The sequence below is a fragment of the Sardina pilchardus genome, chromosome 3 (assembly GCF_963854185.1).
Source record: "Sardina pilchardus chromosome 3, fSarPil1.1, whole genome shotgun sequence".
Classification (NCBI taxonomy): Eukaryota; Metazoa; Chordata; class Actinopteri; order Clupeiformes; family Clupeidae; genus Sardina; species Sardina pilchardus.
Window position 1 is genome coordinate 4486265 of NC_084996.1, and position 18112 is coordinate 4504376.

General features: G+C 43.0%; 2 protein-coding genes across 3 annotated transcripts; one reads left to right on the forward strand and one right to left on the reverse strand.

Moving 5' to 3' along the window:
- The first annotated feature begins 362 nt into the window (after window positions 1-362).
- b3galt4 (UDP-Gal:betaGlcNAc beta 1,3-galactosyltransferase, polypeptide 4) lies at window positions 363-9186 on the forward strand. 2 transcript variants are annotated; one of them, XM_062531444.1, is made up of 2 exons: window positions 363-521; window positions 4139-9186. In XM_062531444.1, exon 2 carries the CDS (start codon window positions 4360-4362, stop codon window positions 5473-5475), a length of 1116 nt encoding a protein of 371 aa, XP_062387428.1. In that variant the 5' UTR covers window positions 363-521; window positions 4139-4359; the 3' UTR covers window positions 5476-9186. The 2 variants fall into 2 exon arrangements, with proteins under 2 accessions (XP_062387428.1, XP_062387427.1); XM_062531443.1 differs by lacking the exon at window positions 363-521 and adding an exon at window positions 3453-3572.
- A 389-nt stretch (window positions 9187-9575) lies between these two features.
- On the reverse strand, window positions 9576-15865 carry wdr46 (WD repeat domain 46). Its single transcript, XM_062531442.1, has 14 exons — window positions 15721-15865; window positions 15237-15425; window positions 15011-15091; window positions 14756-14868; window positions 14490-14577; window positions 14182-14243; window positions 13951-14055; window positions 12375-12525; window positions 11848-12083; window positions 11578-11731; window positions 11122-11269; window positions 10784-10974; window positions 10319-10432; window positions 9576-10172 (listed from the first exon to the last, which is right to left on the reverse strand). Exons 1-14 carry the CDS (start codon window positions 15775-15777, stop codon window positions 10053-10055), a joined length of 1809 nt encoding a protein of 602 aa, XP_062387426.1. The 5' UTR covers window positions 15778-15865; the 3' UTR covers window positions 9576-10052.
- Between the last annotated feature and the right edge of the window lie 2247 nt (window positions 15866-18112).

Genomic DNA, 18112 nt, shown 5'->3' on the forward strand with positions numbered 1-18112 from the left:
TTTATTATACGGCTCTCTAAAATGTTGAGGGAGTAGTTCCTTATTTTTGGGCTTATCACACTTGAATAGCCTATTAATTCGCCAATGTGAATGTAACAGTAAAAACAGCAATGTTGTATCAGTGGCAATATAAACGAAAATGATAGTGGTATAAACGGGATTATCAACTCCGCGCAGTGTGTTTCTAGGAAAATCGGGACCTTATTACCACTTCGAATGTGCATTATTATGACCGCCGCTAGCGTAGCTAGCGAAGCGGTCATATAGTTGTTGTCAAAGTTTTTTTTTTTTTTATTCCGTCATCGGTTCTGAATTTTCCGTCAACGATTCCCGGGACACCGTAACACCGGGGCACATGAAACTTGGTGGGCATGTAGCCCCAGTAGACTTCTGCGGAAAGAAATCGTTTCGTCCCTGGTGGTCACTCCACCCCCGCGCTGCCCCCGCCCGAAGCCCAAAAATTGCAGTTTTTCCTACATAACTACCTGAACCGTGGCACCGAGGATGACAAAATGTTTATGGTATGTTGGTCTCAAGAGCTCGCATCAACTTAGCTTATAACCAGTCATTTGTGATTTGCAACCCCATGGTAAAAATTGAAATGCAATGTAATATTGCTTTAATTGCCCCTATCTTCAGATGAGATGTTTAGGCTAGTGACAATTGGTCAAAAAAGGCTTTAGTTTTTGAGATACCCCTACCGGAGGTAGAACTAAACCCAACAATGTTTTTCCTCATCTCTAAGGTCTCCCATACATGAAATGGATTCTTGGCTAAAACTATTTTACTGCTAAAATTGTTAAATTAACATTGTTATACACACCATAACCAAAAAAAGGGCTAAAATATAGCCTGTCCGTATGGGACTTCAGGCATTCAAAGTAATGCAGATCAATCACACAAGCTCTGAGAGCTTTGAAATTTGTCATGTTTGAAGTCAGGAAGTTGCAACCTGCTAGAAAACACTGGATGCAAATATCTTGATGTATGAAGTAGATACAGACTATAAACACATACTTAAAATAGGCGAACATGCAAAAAAATCAATATTTATACAGAATGTTTTCATTTACTTTGTGTTTGCTTGGCCAGGGATTATCATAGAAACACATATGATGGCTTGTTAGAAAGGTGAGGTTGTGCTGAATCCAGCAATACCAACTAATGTCAATATAACATGACCAATCAGGGTGTTATATCACTAAATGTATGAGGTGTCCAAAATGAAAGAAAACGGAACACTGACAAAAGTGGTGAAAAGAATGTTGACAAATGCATTGTTACAGAATACATGAGGTAAGTGCTGATCTATATTTATGATACATTTAATAATGATACATTTCATATGACACATACTGTTCAGTTCATATGACACAGATCCAGTTGAATCAGGTTAAAATTGGAATGCACAGTGCACACACACACACACACACACACACACACACACACACACACACATACACACACACACACACACACACACACACACACACACACATTTTTGAGTATGTTTTGTGAGACCACCGGAGCTGAGAAGTGAGTGTGTGTATGATGTACTATAGCCTGTGTGTGTGGGTGCGTTTCTGTGTGCCCATTTGTGTGTTTGCATGTGTGTATATGTGTGTATGTGCATGTTCTGTGTGTATTCTGTGTGTGTTCTCTTTCTTTCTCTCTCTCTCTCTGTGTCTGTGTGTGTGTGTTATCTGTGTGTGTTCTCTCTTTACACATAAACAACTTACTTAGCCACAGAGCAGTGGTCCCCAAACTACGGCCTATGGTCCGCTACCTTATTTTGGGTGGCTCCCCAAAACATGTCCGCGATATAAAGCATCCGGCCCACGCAGTATGACACCATCAAACTATAATCTCCATCATTTCCCCCATTCATTCTTATGGTGAGTCCTAACAGTACACTGACTGCATCAGTGCTCAAAGTATAAAGTTGATCAATTAATTGTTAATAGGCCTAACTTCACATCATTTTTTCTGGGACGTCCTGGGATAATTATTTCTAATTTTTAATTCCCTCTTTCCGTTGTTCATAGAAAGAGAGCAGAGCTCACACAGTTCTCACTATAGGCGAATGAACGTTAGAATGGTGGTCATTTCAGATGTTTTTTCCAGCACTTCATAAAACTCTCAGTTTGAGAACTTCAAGTTATGTGTATGATATTCATATTGCTTGTTCACAACTTCAATGTATGTTGTTAAGACACAGGGTTCAGAGTTCACACATCTAATGGTATTAGATTGTGATAGCCTAAATGTAATGGATTAATATTCAACTATGATAGACTGCTGTTGTTCACAGCAGCTACGGTTACTGACATACTGAGTGTATGGCCTTCTCTTAGAGCAGTCCTAGTGAAATGGTCCTTTGAAGAAAAAGCTTGGGGACCACTGCCATAGAGTATCCCATCATCATGGTTCTTGCCAGATTCCAGACATCACATGGATACAGTAGGCTATATGTATCTACTGGGATGCTTGACATTAATTCAATAAAGAAAGATTATTTATTGATATAAAGCCTGACATATACGCAAATAATCACATCATGGAGTGCTGTAGCCTACGCTATTTGACAATTGCACTGTGAACAAATACATTTTGTGGCTGTGAATTAATACAGTAGCCTCAAAATTACTTCACATGTGTGTAGGCCTACTGTATGTTTTGTATATAAATGTTTTCATCCATAGATAAAAAAAAAATAAAATAAGTCTAAACCTCTGAGTTTATTTCCAATTGATGGACCTGATTGATGCATTAAGAAGTTAAAATATTTAACATTTTCTTGGGGGGTGGGACATGCCTTCGGACCCCCCTACCGTGTCTTGATGACAACTTCCGTCACATAGCACCACTGCTGGAACAAAATACGTTGAATTCTTAACAAGATGTGGCCGTTGGAATGAGGAAGTTGAGAATGAAAGACTTGCTTTGTGTTGATACGCCTCCCTGCACTTCTGCAATCTCGTATCGCAACTTGAACTTGAAACTATATGGACAGAGCCCTTATTAGACATTCTCTGCTATGGATTTAAAAAAATAATGGCTGGTCTTGAAGGCTTAAGTGATTTGGACATGGGGATACACGGTGGCCCTATGGAAATCAGCACATTTATTCAATAAATGAATAAATCAAATTGAATTGAGGATTGCATTGCCACTTTGGATATTGAATTGCAATTCCAGCCAGACAATATTAGAACATTTTGGCAATTTCAGAATGCATGCCACATGAATAAATGTGATATTCCTTGCGGATCTCATGCACTTTAAACCCTAGATAGGCGATTTATGGCCAGTACAGTAAAAGATTTACTTCTTCCTCGACCGTTCTTCCTGCCTGACAGGAACACATGTGACGATTATACACAGTTAGCCTATACAGAAATGACGATGCGCACTGGCTGAGCCTCGTGCCCGAGGCGAGGACATTTGCGTGGAAACAACGGATGCAGTGTGTCTCCTCAGCAGCAGCAGCGGCAGCCCCGGATCAACAAAAGAATCAAGCATCGTCACGGAGGGTTCACCGGGATACGCGAGCGCAGTCCGTTTTCTCGAGTGTAAGTTAATCTAGCGTAACCAAGATTAGTTGAGATAGTCTCATTGTATCTTTTTAGAACAAATAGCTGGATACAACCAGAACACTGTTGACCTAAATTACCCTACTTTCAGATTGTCATTGCATTCGTTAAAAAAGAGGAGACTAGGCTAATAACAACGTTACAGACTATCAATGGAATTCGGCAGCATCCTTGTACAACTCTCACAGTAACTTCTCATGTAGAGGCGAAACAGCATTTGCATAAGCGGTGTAGTCAAATATCCATCTTTAGCCAGCTATCCCCATAGTGTCAGGGTCGCCTATGTTAACCAATGGCTGTTAGGGATAAACCATGATATGTGTTCGATCGTTTGCTGTTCGAACTGGAACACGGAAAGCCTATTTTAAAAGATGTTTGGAAAAAGCAGTAGACTACACAAGGTGTTGGAGACGCAAACTGATAACAGATCACTGTTAAAAGAAAAAACTTTGCACAGGTCTAGGTGCATTCCATTCAATTTTGAAACAGGCGTGGTGACGAGATGACAATCTATGTCAAAGTCAATCGATTCTCCCTTTTTCCAGGCAAGCCTTCGGTCACTGTGTGGAACTGTCTGCATGAGAGGACAGTGTAAATAGGACAGATCCCCTGGCATCTGCAGAGGGTACACTGCAGAGTGGACTACGCCACTACCGATCAACATGACAACAGACTGGAGTTGGAGTTGAACAGACACGTTGAGTGACAAGGAGAGGTTGGTATTGTGGGTGCTGCTTGTCAAATCTGTGTCACTGGTAGAGGATCAATGGTTGGTCGGGGATTATGGGGCTGCAATCGTTTGGGCAAACGCAGTGGGAGGTTTGGAGTGGTGCCTACTGTCTGTGGTGGCATCATGGGCACCTTCCTCCTGGTACTACTTTTCATCGACTCCATTGAACTGTGGGCAACGTCACTGGGGATGACGGGGCACGTTAAAGGACCTACTCAGGGTGGGCTTCTACCTCAGAGTATGCCACCCACACGGCCAGAGGAGTACCTGCTGATGCCTAGCCCCTTGGTATGCCAGCGTGCCAAGCCTTATCTCATCACCATGGTGACAACAGCCCCTGCCAATCAGAGGGCACGACAGGCCATCCGGGACACGTGGGGAGGGGAGGTGGAGATCCGTGGTAAGCGGGTACTCACGCTCTTCATGGTTGGCATGCCTGCTGACCCCACCATGGGCAAGCTGCTTGTGGTGGAAGCACGAGAGCATGGCGACCTGGTGCAGGGTCGCTTCCAGGACTCCTACGCCAATCTGACCCTGAAGACTCTGGCCATGCTTGGTTGGGTGCGCCGGTTTTGCTCTCAAGCACGCTTTGTGGCCAAGGTGGATGACGACGTGCTCTTCAACCCGGCGGCTCTTCTGCGCTACCTGGACCGCAGCCACCCCGTTCGGCAGACGTCGGACGGCCAGCCGGCAGACCTCTATCTCGGCCGCGTCCACCTGCGCGTGGCGCCCAACCGGGATCCGTCCAGTAAGCATTTTACGCCCACCCAGGCCTACGCCGGCGCGGCGTTCCCGGACTACTGTAGCGGGACGGCCTACGTGCTCTCGCGCCCGGCCGTCCTCAAGCTCTCCCTGGCCGCCGCTGCCTCTCCCCTGCCACACCCTCTGCCCCCCGAGGATGTGTTCATTGGCCTGAGCGCCCATGCAGTGGGCCTCGTGCCCACACACTGCCCGCTCTTCTCGGGGGGGCCAGCCGTGCCCTACGGCCGCTGCTGCTACCAGGCCATGGTGTCAGTGCACCACGTCATGCCGTCCGAGATGGTCCGCTTCTGGGCAGACGTCCACACCTCCGCCCCCTGCTCGTGGTTGGGCACGCGGGCCTCACTCGGGGTCTGTAAGGTGCGAGCGCTGCTAGGGACCCTGATAGGGTAGCAGGCTACTGTCTGGGTGCCTCTCATTCGTCTTTTTATATATCCTCCCTTCCTTCCTCGGTCCTCATTCCCACTGATCTAGATAAAGAATGATGGGGCGACAACAATGGGATAGTCTATCGATTGCTAGTTATAGATCTGTGGGAACGAGCCTGGAGGACCGAGCATCGAGGAGAGAGGTTGAGAATGGGCCTCTGAGTTGAAGGAGAGCTGTCGTTGTGGTGCCCAAAGGGAAGACTGACTGAAATGTGAAACAGTACTCACCATTCATAACATGCATCTGCAAATACTGCACAAGATAAGACAGAAGGCAAAAGCACAAACCAAGTAGTAGCATTGAAAATCATTGTTGATTATCACAACTCTTTTGGAACTTAACATTCAAGATTTGAATGTATATTACTGCATTTCCACTGTAGGGAGAGATGCCCTTACTGAAACCGATACTGATGTTTAAAATAACAATTTGGCCGATGAACAATATATTGGCATTTTTATTTGTTTTGTAGTTAATTATACTCTTTACTGGCCGGTAAACAAACATATTCATAATCAAAATGCGAATAACAACCATTTTCAAGGCTTTTATGTCATCTATGACACTTTTTCTGAGTGTGCCAGTTCACACATCACAGAACATGTAGCTAGTGCAGAATTGATTTGACTTAACAGATACTGTAAATATCAGCCACTGCCTTTGGTAAATGTCATACAATTTGCCGATAGCGATATGTCAAAAAGGCCGATATCAGCCAATACCAATGTAAGGCTGATGTATTGGTGCATCACTAGTTATAACAAGCCATAGCAGGCTTTGCTAAGGCTTTACATTAATGAAGTCTCTGTGACCTATATGCACTATGCTGGAAGAAAAGGTGATGAAAAATTCAACTGCTTGTCTGATCAGTAATGGTTTCGGTGTACATGCTATGCACAATGCTGTTTAAGATGAGATCTTGGATAAGAAATGAACTCAGTGGAATTCGAGTCACCAAAAGCCTTTCCTTGTCAGATTCCTCAGAAGGTTGAGGTTTCCTTCACAGTGTTCAAACATTTCAGTGTTTTGCGTTGCCATTTTTAATTAGTTAAATGCTTGTTTAATGCTGTTGTAATACAGCATAGAATGCAGCCACATAGAGATTTTTTGATCAAAAGGGATGGTCTCTCAATAGTCAAGAGTGCACACTTAAATATTGATGTCGGTGACTATGGATGTCCTATGCTTTTTATAAGCAGACATTTTCAAATTCAATGAGTATTTCAGTAATGTAGCACTGTCTAGGATGTGAAGCAGTCTTCGCAAATGCACTGTTGTTGTTTTCTTAAGTGGCTCAAGGAGCCTTGATAATATGTGAAATCTTTTTTTCAAGGCATCATTTCTAGTCTGGCTATCACCAGACAACGCTCAATCTATTAAGATTGAACATTAGTCTGGGGTGTCTGCACTGTATTTCTACTGCACAAGAGGCATGATCAATGGGCATAGTTCAAATGACTCCGTAAGCTTGGATAGTCCATCAACCAATCAGACCAACGATCCGGGTGCACCTGGTGGATAAGCTATAGTTTGTGATTGGTTCCAGCAAACGTGGACTGGTAGCAGGAGAGATAAATATGCAGGTTTCCAGCCTGAGCTGAAGTGTGAAATCCAATCGCTGGCAGATCAGGTTGGTTTACCCAGGCTAGGTCGTTTCTACATACCATGGAAGTTACTGCTGTCTAAATGTACTGAATCAGGTCAGCCTTTGTGAAGTGTATAGTGAGAGAGTTTGTATGAGAAAGCCTGTAGGTGTTACTTTCACCCTTGTGCAAATCAATTGAAACATGAACAATAATACTGGCTGATGCAGTTGTAATGGCAGTACAGACCCAAGGCCAAATGCCATATTGGCAAAAGTGGAATTAATATAAATTTGTGGTTCTGGCTCCTAAATTAAATGGGTTCTTCCTGGAGTTATGCCGTACCTGTCCACTATCCGCAAGATACTCTGGCAATAAGCAACGATGCAAGCTACTTTTACCTCAGGCATCAGGGTAAGCCAATCACATAGGTGTATCTGATATAGGTGGGCCAGAGGCGAGCTAAACTGATGACGACAACGCTGCATGTTAAAAGTCAGTAAACATTGTGTTATTCAATTGCGTCGAAGTCCGGAATCAGTCAAACATTGTTCGTACGTAGTACGTATTATCCAATTACGTGCAGTGAGATTTTCATGGATTATACATTGACTTTGCAAATGTTTTTCAGTTATGAAGTTACAGTAATTTCCCGCATGTAAACCGCATTGTGTATAAGCCGCAGGACAGTGTTTTATGCAAGTTAAAAGAAACAAAACCATATTAACACCATATTAACTGCCCCCCTGTATTAACCTCATAGCTGAAGAAATGTTGTTAAATCAATGTATAAGTCGTGGCTAATAGTCGGGAAATTACGGTAATACGCGGGGTTAATAAGGTATTAATATAGCTTTGTTTCTTTCAACTTGCATAATAGACTGTCCTGCAGCTTATACAATAAGGTGGCTAATACACAGGACATTACTGTAACCTATTTGGTGGTTGTAATTAACTGATTCAACATTGGCATGTGAAAAAAGAAAGAAATTTAATATTACTGGTCTGGGCCTTTCAGCATAATGAAATGCCATGCGATTGTAGGCTAATTCAGAAGAAATCACATTTTACTTTGATTCATTTGAACAAAGGTAACTCCACAGGGAAGGTGAAAAAGAAGCATTTTTTAGACATAAATTCTGTGTTAGTGAAACTTTGTTTTAAGCAACTGAATGTGAAAAATATTAAATATGTAATATTTATTGATCTATTTTAACAATGAAAGAGATGATGTTAGTACAAGAAATACACAGTATTTTTTCAGCACTGTGTCTCTGAACAGTATGTTTACAGTTATATGTATGAGTGTTAAGAAACAAGTCCACTAACAAATGTAATGTGTGTAAGAAAATGTGAGTACTGTAAGTGTCTAAATATGTATTGCATGATTGAAGAGTGATGGTCTTGGGGTTTCTCATTTCCATTTGATCAGGTTGACTTATATTACTTTGTGTCCCCAAGTAGACAAGCTATTCCCATACTAAGTAACATGTAAACCATTTTTACATACATGCAGCTTGTATTTTAACAAAATTACTCAAATACCAAGGCAGGGTTTCCTCATTTAAATCACAAAGTGATATGCTTAATAACATTTGGTGTGCAGTATGCACATCTGTTTTTGTAGCAGCCTATATTACCACTCAGCTGCCATCCGAGTACAGAAGAGCACCAAAGAGAGAGGGAATACAGAACAAATAAAAAGCTTTTCTATCTAGTGTCACCATGCAATAAAATATTACCGTAATGTTTGGTACTTGAGTGCATGGAGAAAGGGGACCCGGTGTATGCACTGAAAAATTGTGTGTGACTGTATTTGATGGGAGCCTGAATGTGAGATGATGAGCAATAAACAAAATCTCCTCCAACATCTCCTTTGGTCTCCATCACTTCTTTATCTTAATTTTAGACTTCAAGGTATGGGTTAGTAACTCTGTTACCGTTTTTGCTTAGCCTGGCTAGCGCCTACCACTTTTCAAATGAGACGTGGTCTGGCAACCAGACGTTCATTTTCTCGTATTTGAAAAAATGCCCAGATCCGTTCATTGGGCGTCACAGATGTCTATCAAATGTGTCTGTGCATAGCTCATCATGGTCTTGCTTTCTCCCCTGTTCTGTGATTGGTCGCCAACATCAGGCGAAAATTTGGGTGTTAGTTTCCAGACTGCCTTAGCAGTGTGCATGAAATCACCGTGCAAGGCAGGATGGGAACACCCAGGCTAGTTTTTGCTTTTAAAATATTCATAAATTATTCAACCTTCTATTATTTATTATGGTCTCTTTTGGCATGGACCAACAACCTTGGACAATGGATATGATACAAAACGGGAATATGGTTTCTAGAAGGCTTCCACACCATAGAAGTTGCATCTGCCCTACTGAAATATTTTCAATGCACTATATTCCACTTTGAAGATGGTTTAGAAACTTGCCGTTTCTCTACAAAAAGAATCATACTCATAGTTGTATCTCGAAGAAGAGTTCACTTTAAAATTTGTTTTTATGAGCGTTGACAAACAGCTCTTCAGATACTCATAAAGCCAAACAATGTTAAAAAAAAATACAAAAATACAAAACAATGTCATCAGCTACAGACACTAACTTTGCTGACTGTTTACTTTGTTTAGTTCCATGACTCTCCTACCCATACAACATTGGAAGGTTTTTATTGGTTTCATGTAGAAGCTTTTCATAGAAAGTACAGCACTATATTTCAGAAACTAACTGCACGTTTTGTACATTGCTGGTTTCCCTAGGTGTTTCTCTGCCATCAACACAATTCCTTCCATTACAAACACACACAAGTCAAATTTGTAAATGCGTCTGTATTTCGCTGTCAATGTCTTTTTTTTTTGTCCATTTTAGTCCAACAGCCCAGGGACTGAAACACATGATGGGCTGAATCTCCTCACCCGTAAGGCTCTCACAGGTCTCATCTCTCTTCAGCATTGCCATCGCTCACTTTTTAAACCTGTCCAGTGCTGATCTCGGTCCTTCAGCAGCCAGAGTGACCTTTTCCTTCTCCTTCAGCTCCTTCTGCTTCCCCAAATTCTCCTCCACCGTTTTCCGAATCACCTCCTGAAGATATCAGACACGAAATGAGAAAAAAACCTTTCGTTCTAGAACAGGGCCTTATTAAGTGTGTACAGCAGTGTGTGTGTGTGTGTGTGTGTGTGTGTGTGTGTGTGTGTGTGTGTGTGTGTGTGTGTGTGTGTGTATATTACCCTCTGATCTTCATGAGCAACCTTCTTCTTCCTCTTTTCCACAGCGCCACTTGAGCTTCGGCCCTTCTTCCTATTCCGGGGTTTGAACTTCTCCTGAGCCAATGGGTCATAACCCTGTTGACACACACAAGGGTACATACACGCTTAACTGTGTTGTGTTTGTGTGTTTTTTAAAAAAAAAATATATATATATAACAGTGCTTCTTGAGTCACCCTTGTCCGAGTGATTAGAGCAGAACCAATTCTGACAATGCTAGAGGATTAGAAGGAAACGTTGGCCCTGGTTCAGAGCAAGACAGAACTGGCCAACCGAGACCCGAGACTCAAGATGTGCACGCTCTACAAGAATTGACAACTGCCTCAGAACCTTCTACCCCAGACTTCCCGAGCGTCGCTACAAGCACGCCAAACTATACTGGGACCGAAATTCTACTTCCTAATTTGAGTGTAAGTCCGTCCGCTCACCAGGGTCTTGACGCGCTCCTCGTGCCTCTGCTGCCAGGAGGCGTGGTCCACTCTGCCCAGCTCCGTGGGGTCCAGGCAGATGAGCTCGGGCTGGACCTTCTCCAGCAGAGCCTTGACCTCCCACTCGCGCCGCTGCTTCGAGCTGCTCACTGGGTTCACATCCATGGCGTCGAAGTTGGGCTCGCCCGCACCTGCGTCACACACAGAAGGGGGCCAAGTGAGTGTGTGTACCTATTGCTTTAGACAAGACTGAGGACAGGGGCAGGTGAATGTCTGTGGAGATTAAGTACAGGCGAAAGGAGTTGTGTGAGTGTTTGTGTGTGTGTAGGCGTGCTGACCTGGTATGATCATGCTAGTGAATCCATCGGAGTGTCCTACTCCCAGAACGTCCTCATGTGGGCAGTACTTCAAGCCTGTGATTCCGCCCCTCACACGATGGGCCATGTAGGGCTTGGTCACCGGCGCCCCCAACACATCCCTGTATACCTGCGCACAGGAATAGAGATACCGTTAGCCACACACACACACACACACACACACACACACACACACACACACACACACACACACACACACACACACACACACACACACACACACACACACACACACACACACACACACACACACACACACACACACACACACACACACACACACACACACACACACACACACACACACACACACACACACACACACACACACACACACACACACACACACACACACACACACACACACACAGGCCTGTGATTCATGAGGAGTGTGTGTATGGGCATAGGCTGATTTACCTGAACAATGTCTCCTGTTGCAGCAGCCAGCAGTCCTCGCTGACTGAGGGACAGACAAGCGGCCCCTGCTGGCAGGAAGTAGGACTGCAGAGGCTTGAAGGCTCTGATGTCGTACACCTTCAGCTTCTTGTCCAAACCAGACGTCACCATGTACCTTTACACAGACCAAATACATTTGTATGGACAAAAGTGGGGTGGTCTCCAATGCAGTACAAATAAACACACACAAACAAACAAACAAACAAAGGACGTTACGGCAGCAGAACTCACGTCCCGGTCTTGTCCACGGCTACTGAGCGGACCGCACCCTGGTGACAAAGCATCTTGACGAGTGGCTCCTTCTGATTGGGAGACCAGAGGCTGACGATGCCATTGGGATGGCCCATGTGGATGATGGCGTTCTGAGGGTTTTGGGCCATCACGCCAAGCCGACCCATCTTGGCATTGGTGCATGCCACCTCCTTCCCCACAGACACGTCCAGATACTGCAGGAACCCTGAGGCACTCTGGACACAACACACCCCAATTTATTGATCCCCAAAAACACAACAAATAACACAAGAGGACCCCACACACACCTTCCAACTCTTAAACTATTTAATTATTGCATTTTCCAAGACAGAGAGTTGGATGTGGACGAATGAATATACAAGACACTCATTCACACACTGACACAGATATATATATATCATCAATACACACACACATACACAAACACATACATAGACTCACATGCACACACAAAAAGACATATACACACACACACACACACACACACACACACACACACAACTTACCGCCGTTGCCAGCAGAAAGTGGTATGGCAGAAACTCCATTGTGAGAACGTCATTAAACTTGCGAATACAGTGAAGCTCAACCCCATTGGAGTCGTATATGTGCAGCCACTTTTTCTGAGCCACAGCAAACATATCTTCATTGTGCAGCCACCTGAGGAAATCAGACACACAGGACCCTTTTCAACCCTGACAGGATGTGCTCCACCACAACCCCATTGTGTGCATAAACCACAGAAAACAAAAAAAACCATGGAATGTTTCCATGCAAACTTGGTGTCGTGTAGCCACCACAATATCAGACTACACCATTCTCTCTCTCTCCCTCTCATATAAACACAGCAACACAACCACAATTTACAAACACATATACATATTTGGTCCTGAGAAGATTTATCATCTAAACCTGTCATGACTATGCAGAGACAGCAGGTGGCAGTAGGTCGATTGGCTCATTCAGAGGTGTGTGTGAATGCAGCACCTAGCCTAGCAAGCCAAACTATACAGAAATGTATAGTCTGGGGTCGGACCATTCACAGAGCTGAAGCCTGTGGGTGGGATGAACCAGTGTCTTTCAAACTACTCTGCACGTAATAGGCCAGCACTTGTGACCAATCGTAGCCGGTCGGCAAAACGGCAAATACATCCTTCTTTAAAACGAATGACTTGAGTGCTTCTTTCTGCTCAACCTTCAAAGAAAAGCCCAAGTCTAACTCTTCCAAAGCCGTTTCAAACGAGCTCGCTTTGTTAGCCTCATCCATCTTTTGTTGTTCTCTGTGGTTGTTGCAACACGGTCTCACACCCAACTCGTCGAACGAGGACGCATGGTCAAGCCCCTCAATATCGGAAGACGAAGGTGCTTCGCAGCTCTGTCGTCACCGTGCTAAGGCAGGCTCAAGGATTCTGTACACAGATAGAGCGTTCTGATTGGATAAGCTGGCCTGGAGTCGAACGCAGGCTTGGCCTCAACGGTGCGACCCTAGACCATCCCGCTAGGCAAAAATATTTTTGGCCGCTAGGGTGCGTCTAGATTTCTAGGCTATGCAGCACCTGCTTTGACATCCTCCTCAGCACTATTCTCACTGTCATTTGTGACTGATCATTCAGTATCCAACAATGCATTCATTTCTTATATACACAAACAGCACACAATCCTTGGTTTAGTCTTGAAAAAAAAATAGCGATGTCATTACCCAATAACCAAAAGACCTGAAAGCTTTAACAAAATATGGCAACATATTAAAACAACATAATGAGCTCTCTAGCTTGATGACTGATACATTTTTGAAAGATATACAAGAGTACAAGCTGTTTTACACTTTTCCTGTTTCTGACACTGACCATAAAATTTACTTCTGAATAGTCCATTTCCGTACCATTAAAGTCACTTTAAAGATGTTTACATTAACGGTGGGCTAACATATAGCAAAACACATTGACAAATACATTATTTTCCCTATGTGTGTGTTAGTGTGTGTGTATTTATGAGTATTTGTAAGTAAACGTATGTAGTTTGATTTTATGAGGATGGTAGTATTGACATGTGGATGTATTATATGCATATGATATTGACACTCACTTTACGTCGTTGACCGTTTCCATGACATTTATTTCTGACACCAATCGTTTCGATTGCCACTCTATGCAGGTCACATGACCTCGTTTCCCTCCCAAGATGAGATGCCTAAAATAAACAAATGAATCAACTCACATTAAATACTCATCTTGAGCGCATTTCATTCCAGTTAATGAACACATATCCTGTTCTTAGATAATGAGATCATCCATGTGTCCACAAAACATAACTTACCTGCCAGCTTTGGTATAGTCAAGTCTGTATGGACCAAACTGGGATAGGTTCAGGTTGAAATACTGCAAAGGAAGGAGAATGAAAAAAAAATAAAAAATACTACAGGTGAGCGTTCCTTTTCCAGGGGGTTGACATTGAAAATCATGTCACATACACATACACACACACACACACACACACACACACACACACACACACACACACACACACACACACACACACACACACACACACACACACACACACGACCTGTCAACACATTAGCCATCATGCGTAGATGTATGGGTATGATCTTTGGGGCATTTTACCTTGGCTCCTGCAGTGATGTCCACAGCATCTGCGATGTCGTCCTGAGAGATGGTGCAGGTATCCTCATCCTCATCTCCCTCTAGGAAACTAAGCGCACAGCCCAATGAAACACAAGATTAATTTAAACTGTTATTTCTGGAAAACTTCCTCTATAAAATGCTTTGGCAGCAATAGGCATTTTCATAACAATGGATACATTGACTGCTCAACATTCATATGATACGAACACAACACACTTTGAAAGCTACATTTAAGACAACATTACCCTGCGTCCTCTGGGAGCAAGAGGTCAAATCTGGCTGCTTGTTTTTGAGCAAGCTCTGATTCTGCCTCTGAACGTTTTATGGCCTCTCTTAACTTTGACCTCAAACCAGACGTCTGCAGAAAAAGGTTAAAAGGAAACGAGAATTAAACAAGCACACTCTCTACAGCAAACAGACGTTTCAACAACATGATATTCTATATTGGCTTACACTCTTCTCACAAGTATGACGACCTATTTCAAAAGAGGATAACTTACCACTTTGGACTTCTCTCCTCTCTGAAACTTCTTTAGCCGCTCTTTGGGGATTGGCGCTTCTCCCGGGAAAGGGTCTTTTACCTGTAACAGAGTTGACTTTTAATCATCACCAAAGAGTACATGTCCATGGAATACGTCTACATCAGAGGGGCAAGTCGGTGGCCGGGCAACACTACACTGCTCAATTCAACTCATTTGGTACCTACTGTCTAGGAGAATAACTTACCCCCGAGATTCGATTTTTCTTGCTTTGTCGAGAAGTCTTCTTTCGCTTCTCCGTATCCAATTCCTTGGTAGGAGAGACCTCTGTGATGTTTTCTTGTTCCGAGTCACTTTCTCCATCTTGCCGATTCTTCTTGTTGACGTGACTATTTTCACCATCCTCCGTTGGGTTATCCCAATAACGCTTCGGGGGCTGGTAGTTATAGAATCAAAATATGGGCAGACAATCAGGTTGGTGCTTGGTATTCTATTTCTTATGTCTTTTATAATGACAGGAGACAGCAGCGATTGTAGCCTACATTCAAGTTAGTAATCTAACAGTAGATAACGTTCGCTAGCTAGCAAACTAGCATGCAAACTTAAGTAACTTATGGTAGGACAGATATTTCAATATTAAATTTTTTCGTGATGGCAAAGATTTGGATGCGAATATGTTGACATGACGACTATGTATGAGCGCAAATAAAATACTAAATTAATGCGTTTACCTTTCCCTTTTTACCCACGTGTGGTTTGGACGGTGCTGCCTCCATGGTGGCCGCCATCTTTGTTGTGTATTTTCTCTTCCGGTTACGTCATCATCACCTCATAAAATGTATTGGGACTTGGATAAAACTTTACAGATCCAAAAGTAGGTCCTACACCAGTAAAAATCTGTGCCATCAAAGTTACTTAAAAAAAAAAAAAAAAAAAAAAAAAACCTGGAGGAAAGAACACTATTGGCTCTAGGATAGAGTGAGTGGCTTTGGACACTATTTGAGTAGGGCTATCTTGCAGTTTTTAGCCTACCCACAAAGCACTAGACCAATTTTCCACAGTGCAAACACTGGAGTGCTTGTAGATTTCAAAGTTAAAGCAATTCAAGACATATTGGCTGGTGTTGCTTCCCGGTAGGTGTGAACCCAGATGAACCTGTTAGCAAATTTTAATTTGCTTTACCTGTCCGCTTGGAAAGGATCCCTTTCTGACTTTCTGACTTTCAGGTTTATGACTTAGGGGCGCAACTTTTAAATTCTACTTAATTTGGTGCATTAAACTCTACATGCATAGTGCAGCAAACACATCTTTCTTGTATAGGCTAAATGATGGGTTAAAATGCAGTTTCAAAGAAAAGACAAATTCAAAATCGAATCCTTTATTTATTTATTAAAATATAGTAGTTGTCCAGGTAGCCTAATTTCAGTGTAATTTGGTTATTGTTATATGATTTATCTTTACTCAATCAAAACAACACAGCACAATTACATTAAAAACATGACTTGTTAATGTTTTTTTTTTTAAAATGGACATATAGCGTTTTGGAACCAAACTCTTCATATAACATAACAGGTAAAACTGAAACAGGAAAGCTGAAAGCAGGAGAAGGGTCTACTCTCTCTCTCTCTCTCTCTCTCTCTCTCTCTCTCCCTAATGGTGGACAAAATATTGCAAAATATTTGCATTCTGGGAATAACCTCTGCAAGTGCATAGTGTACGCTGCATATCCCTCACTTGTCAGGCTGGTTGCCCCCGACAGCTTGGCTTTGCTCGAATCCAGTTGGCGAGCTGGATGACCAAAGTTAAGTACAGCTAAAATGTCCCTCCAGTGGCTTATGTGTACAGTTCCATGCAAACAGATCTGACAACATTTTGTTGTTTTGTAATACATTTTCTCTGTCTGAAATGTTCTCAATTCCATAATTCACATACATTTGCTGGGAGTCCGCTCAGGTTCTGTTTAAAACTGTTCTGTATAGGACTAGCTGATCAGCTTGCACTCAAAAAAGCCGCTTTTCTCTTATAATCATATGATATAACTGACCTCAGTGTAACATAGTAAGATTACTTCTGTTTGCAGATCAGGCTGAACACCTGACACCAATTGGTCAACCAGACTTTAAAACATGTATCCCAAATATTAAAATATTAAAGATACCTGAAATCTCTTCACATAAACTCTTTGGTGATACCAGACGAACCTGTTAGCAACCAGCTCATCTGGGTTCACCCAGGCTAATCAACACTTCATAGTGGAGATTACATTAAATGAATATCCCTTCAGCTGTCTCCACAAATTACCTCTGCAAAAGAATGCAGGGAATTTCTTGGATGGGAAAGTAAAACAGTGCAATAGGAGGAGGCCTAGAATGAAAGCCTACCTCTGGGATACCCATAATGAGAATGTGCTCATACCTTGAGGGACATGTTTTCATCCCTGATCCAACTTGTGTGAGAGAAAGTGGAAAATGTTGTAGAACACCTGATCTCAAGAACACGCCCTTTCCTCAGCTGCACACTCGCACGCACAGCACTAAGCATGCACACATGCTGTAAGGCTTATGTGGAACTACACACGCACACATGCACGCACGCACGCACGCACGCACGCACACACACACACACACACACACACATGCGTGCATACACATATGCGCGCGCACACACACACACACACACACACACACACACACACACACAGAAATATTATAAGCCACTGATCACTAAACAATTAAGCCAGTCTGGCGGAACATAACTTCCTTTGATAAAGAGCCAAGTTATTCCAGAGCAGCTCAAACAGTGGAGTGGGCCATGACACTATGAGCGGATGAGAGGCAGGACTGAGAATGAGAGGTGGAGCATGTTTTAGAACAGGGAATCTAAGCTGTAGGCAGGAAGTCAAGTCAGGGTCTAGCAAGGAGAGGTCCAGAGGGAGAAGCTGGAATGTGTGTGTGTGTGTGTGTGTGTGTGTGTGTGTGTGTGTGTGTGTGTGTGTGTGTGTGTGTGTGTGTGTGTGTTGCTCCCCTGGGATAAACCAGAAACACACAAAACACATGCTGTAATAGATCAGTAGATCCAGTGGGATGTTGTTCATCAAAGCAGAAAGGATCTTGAATTAAAAAC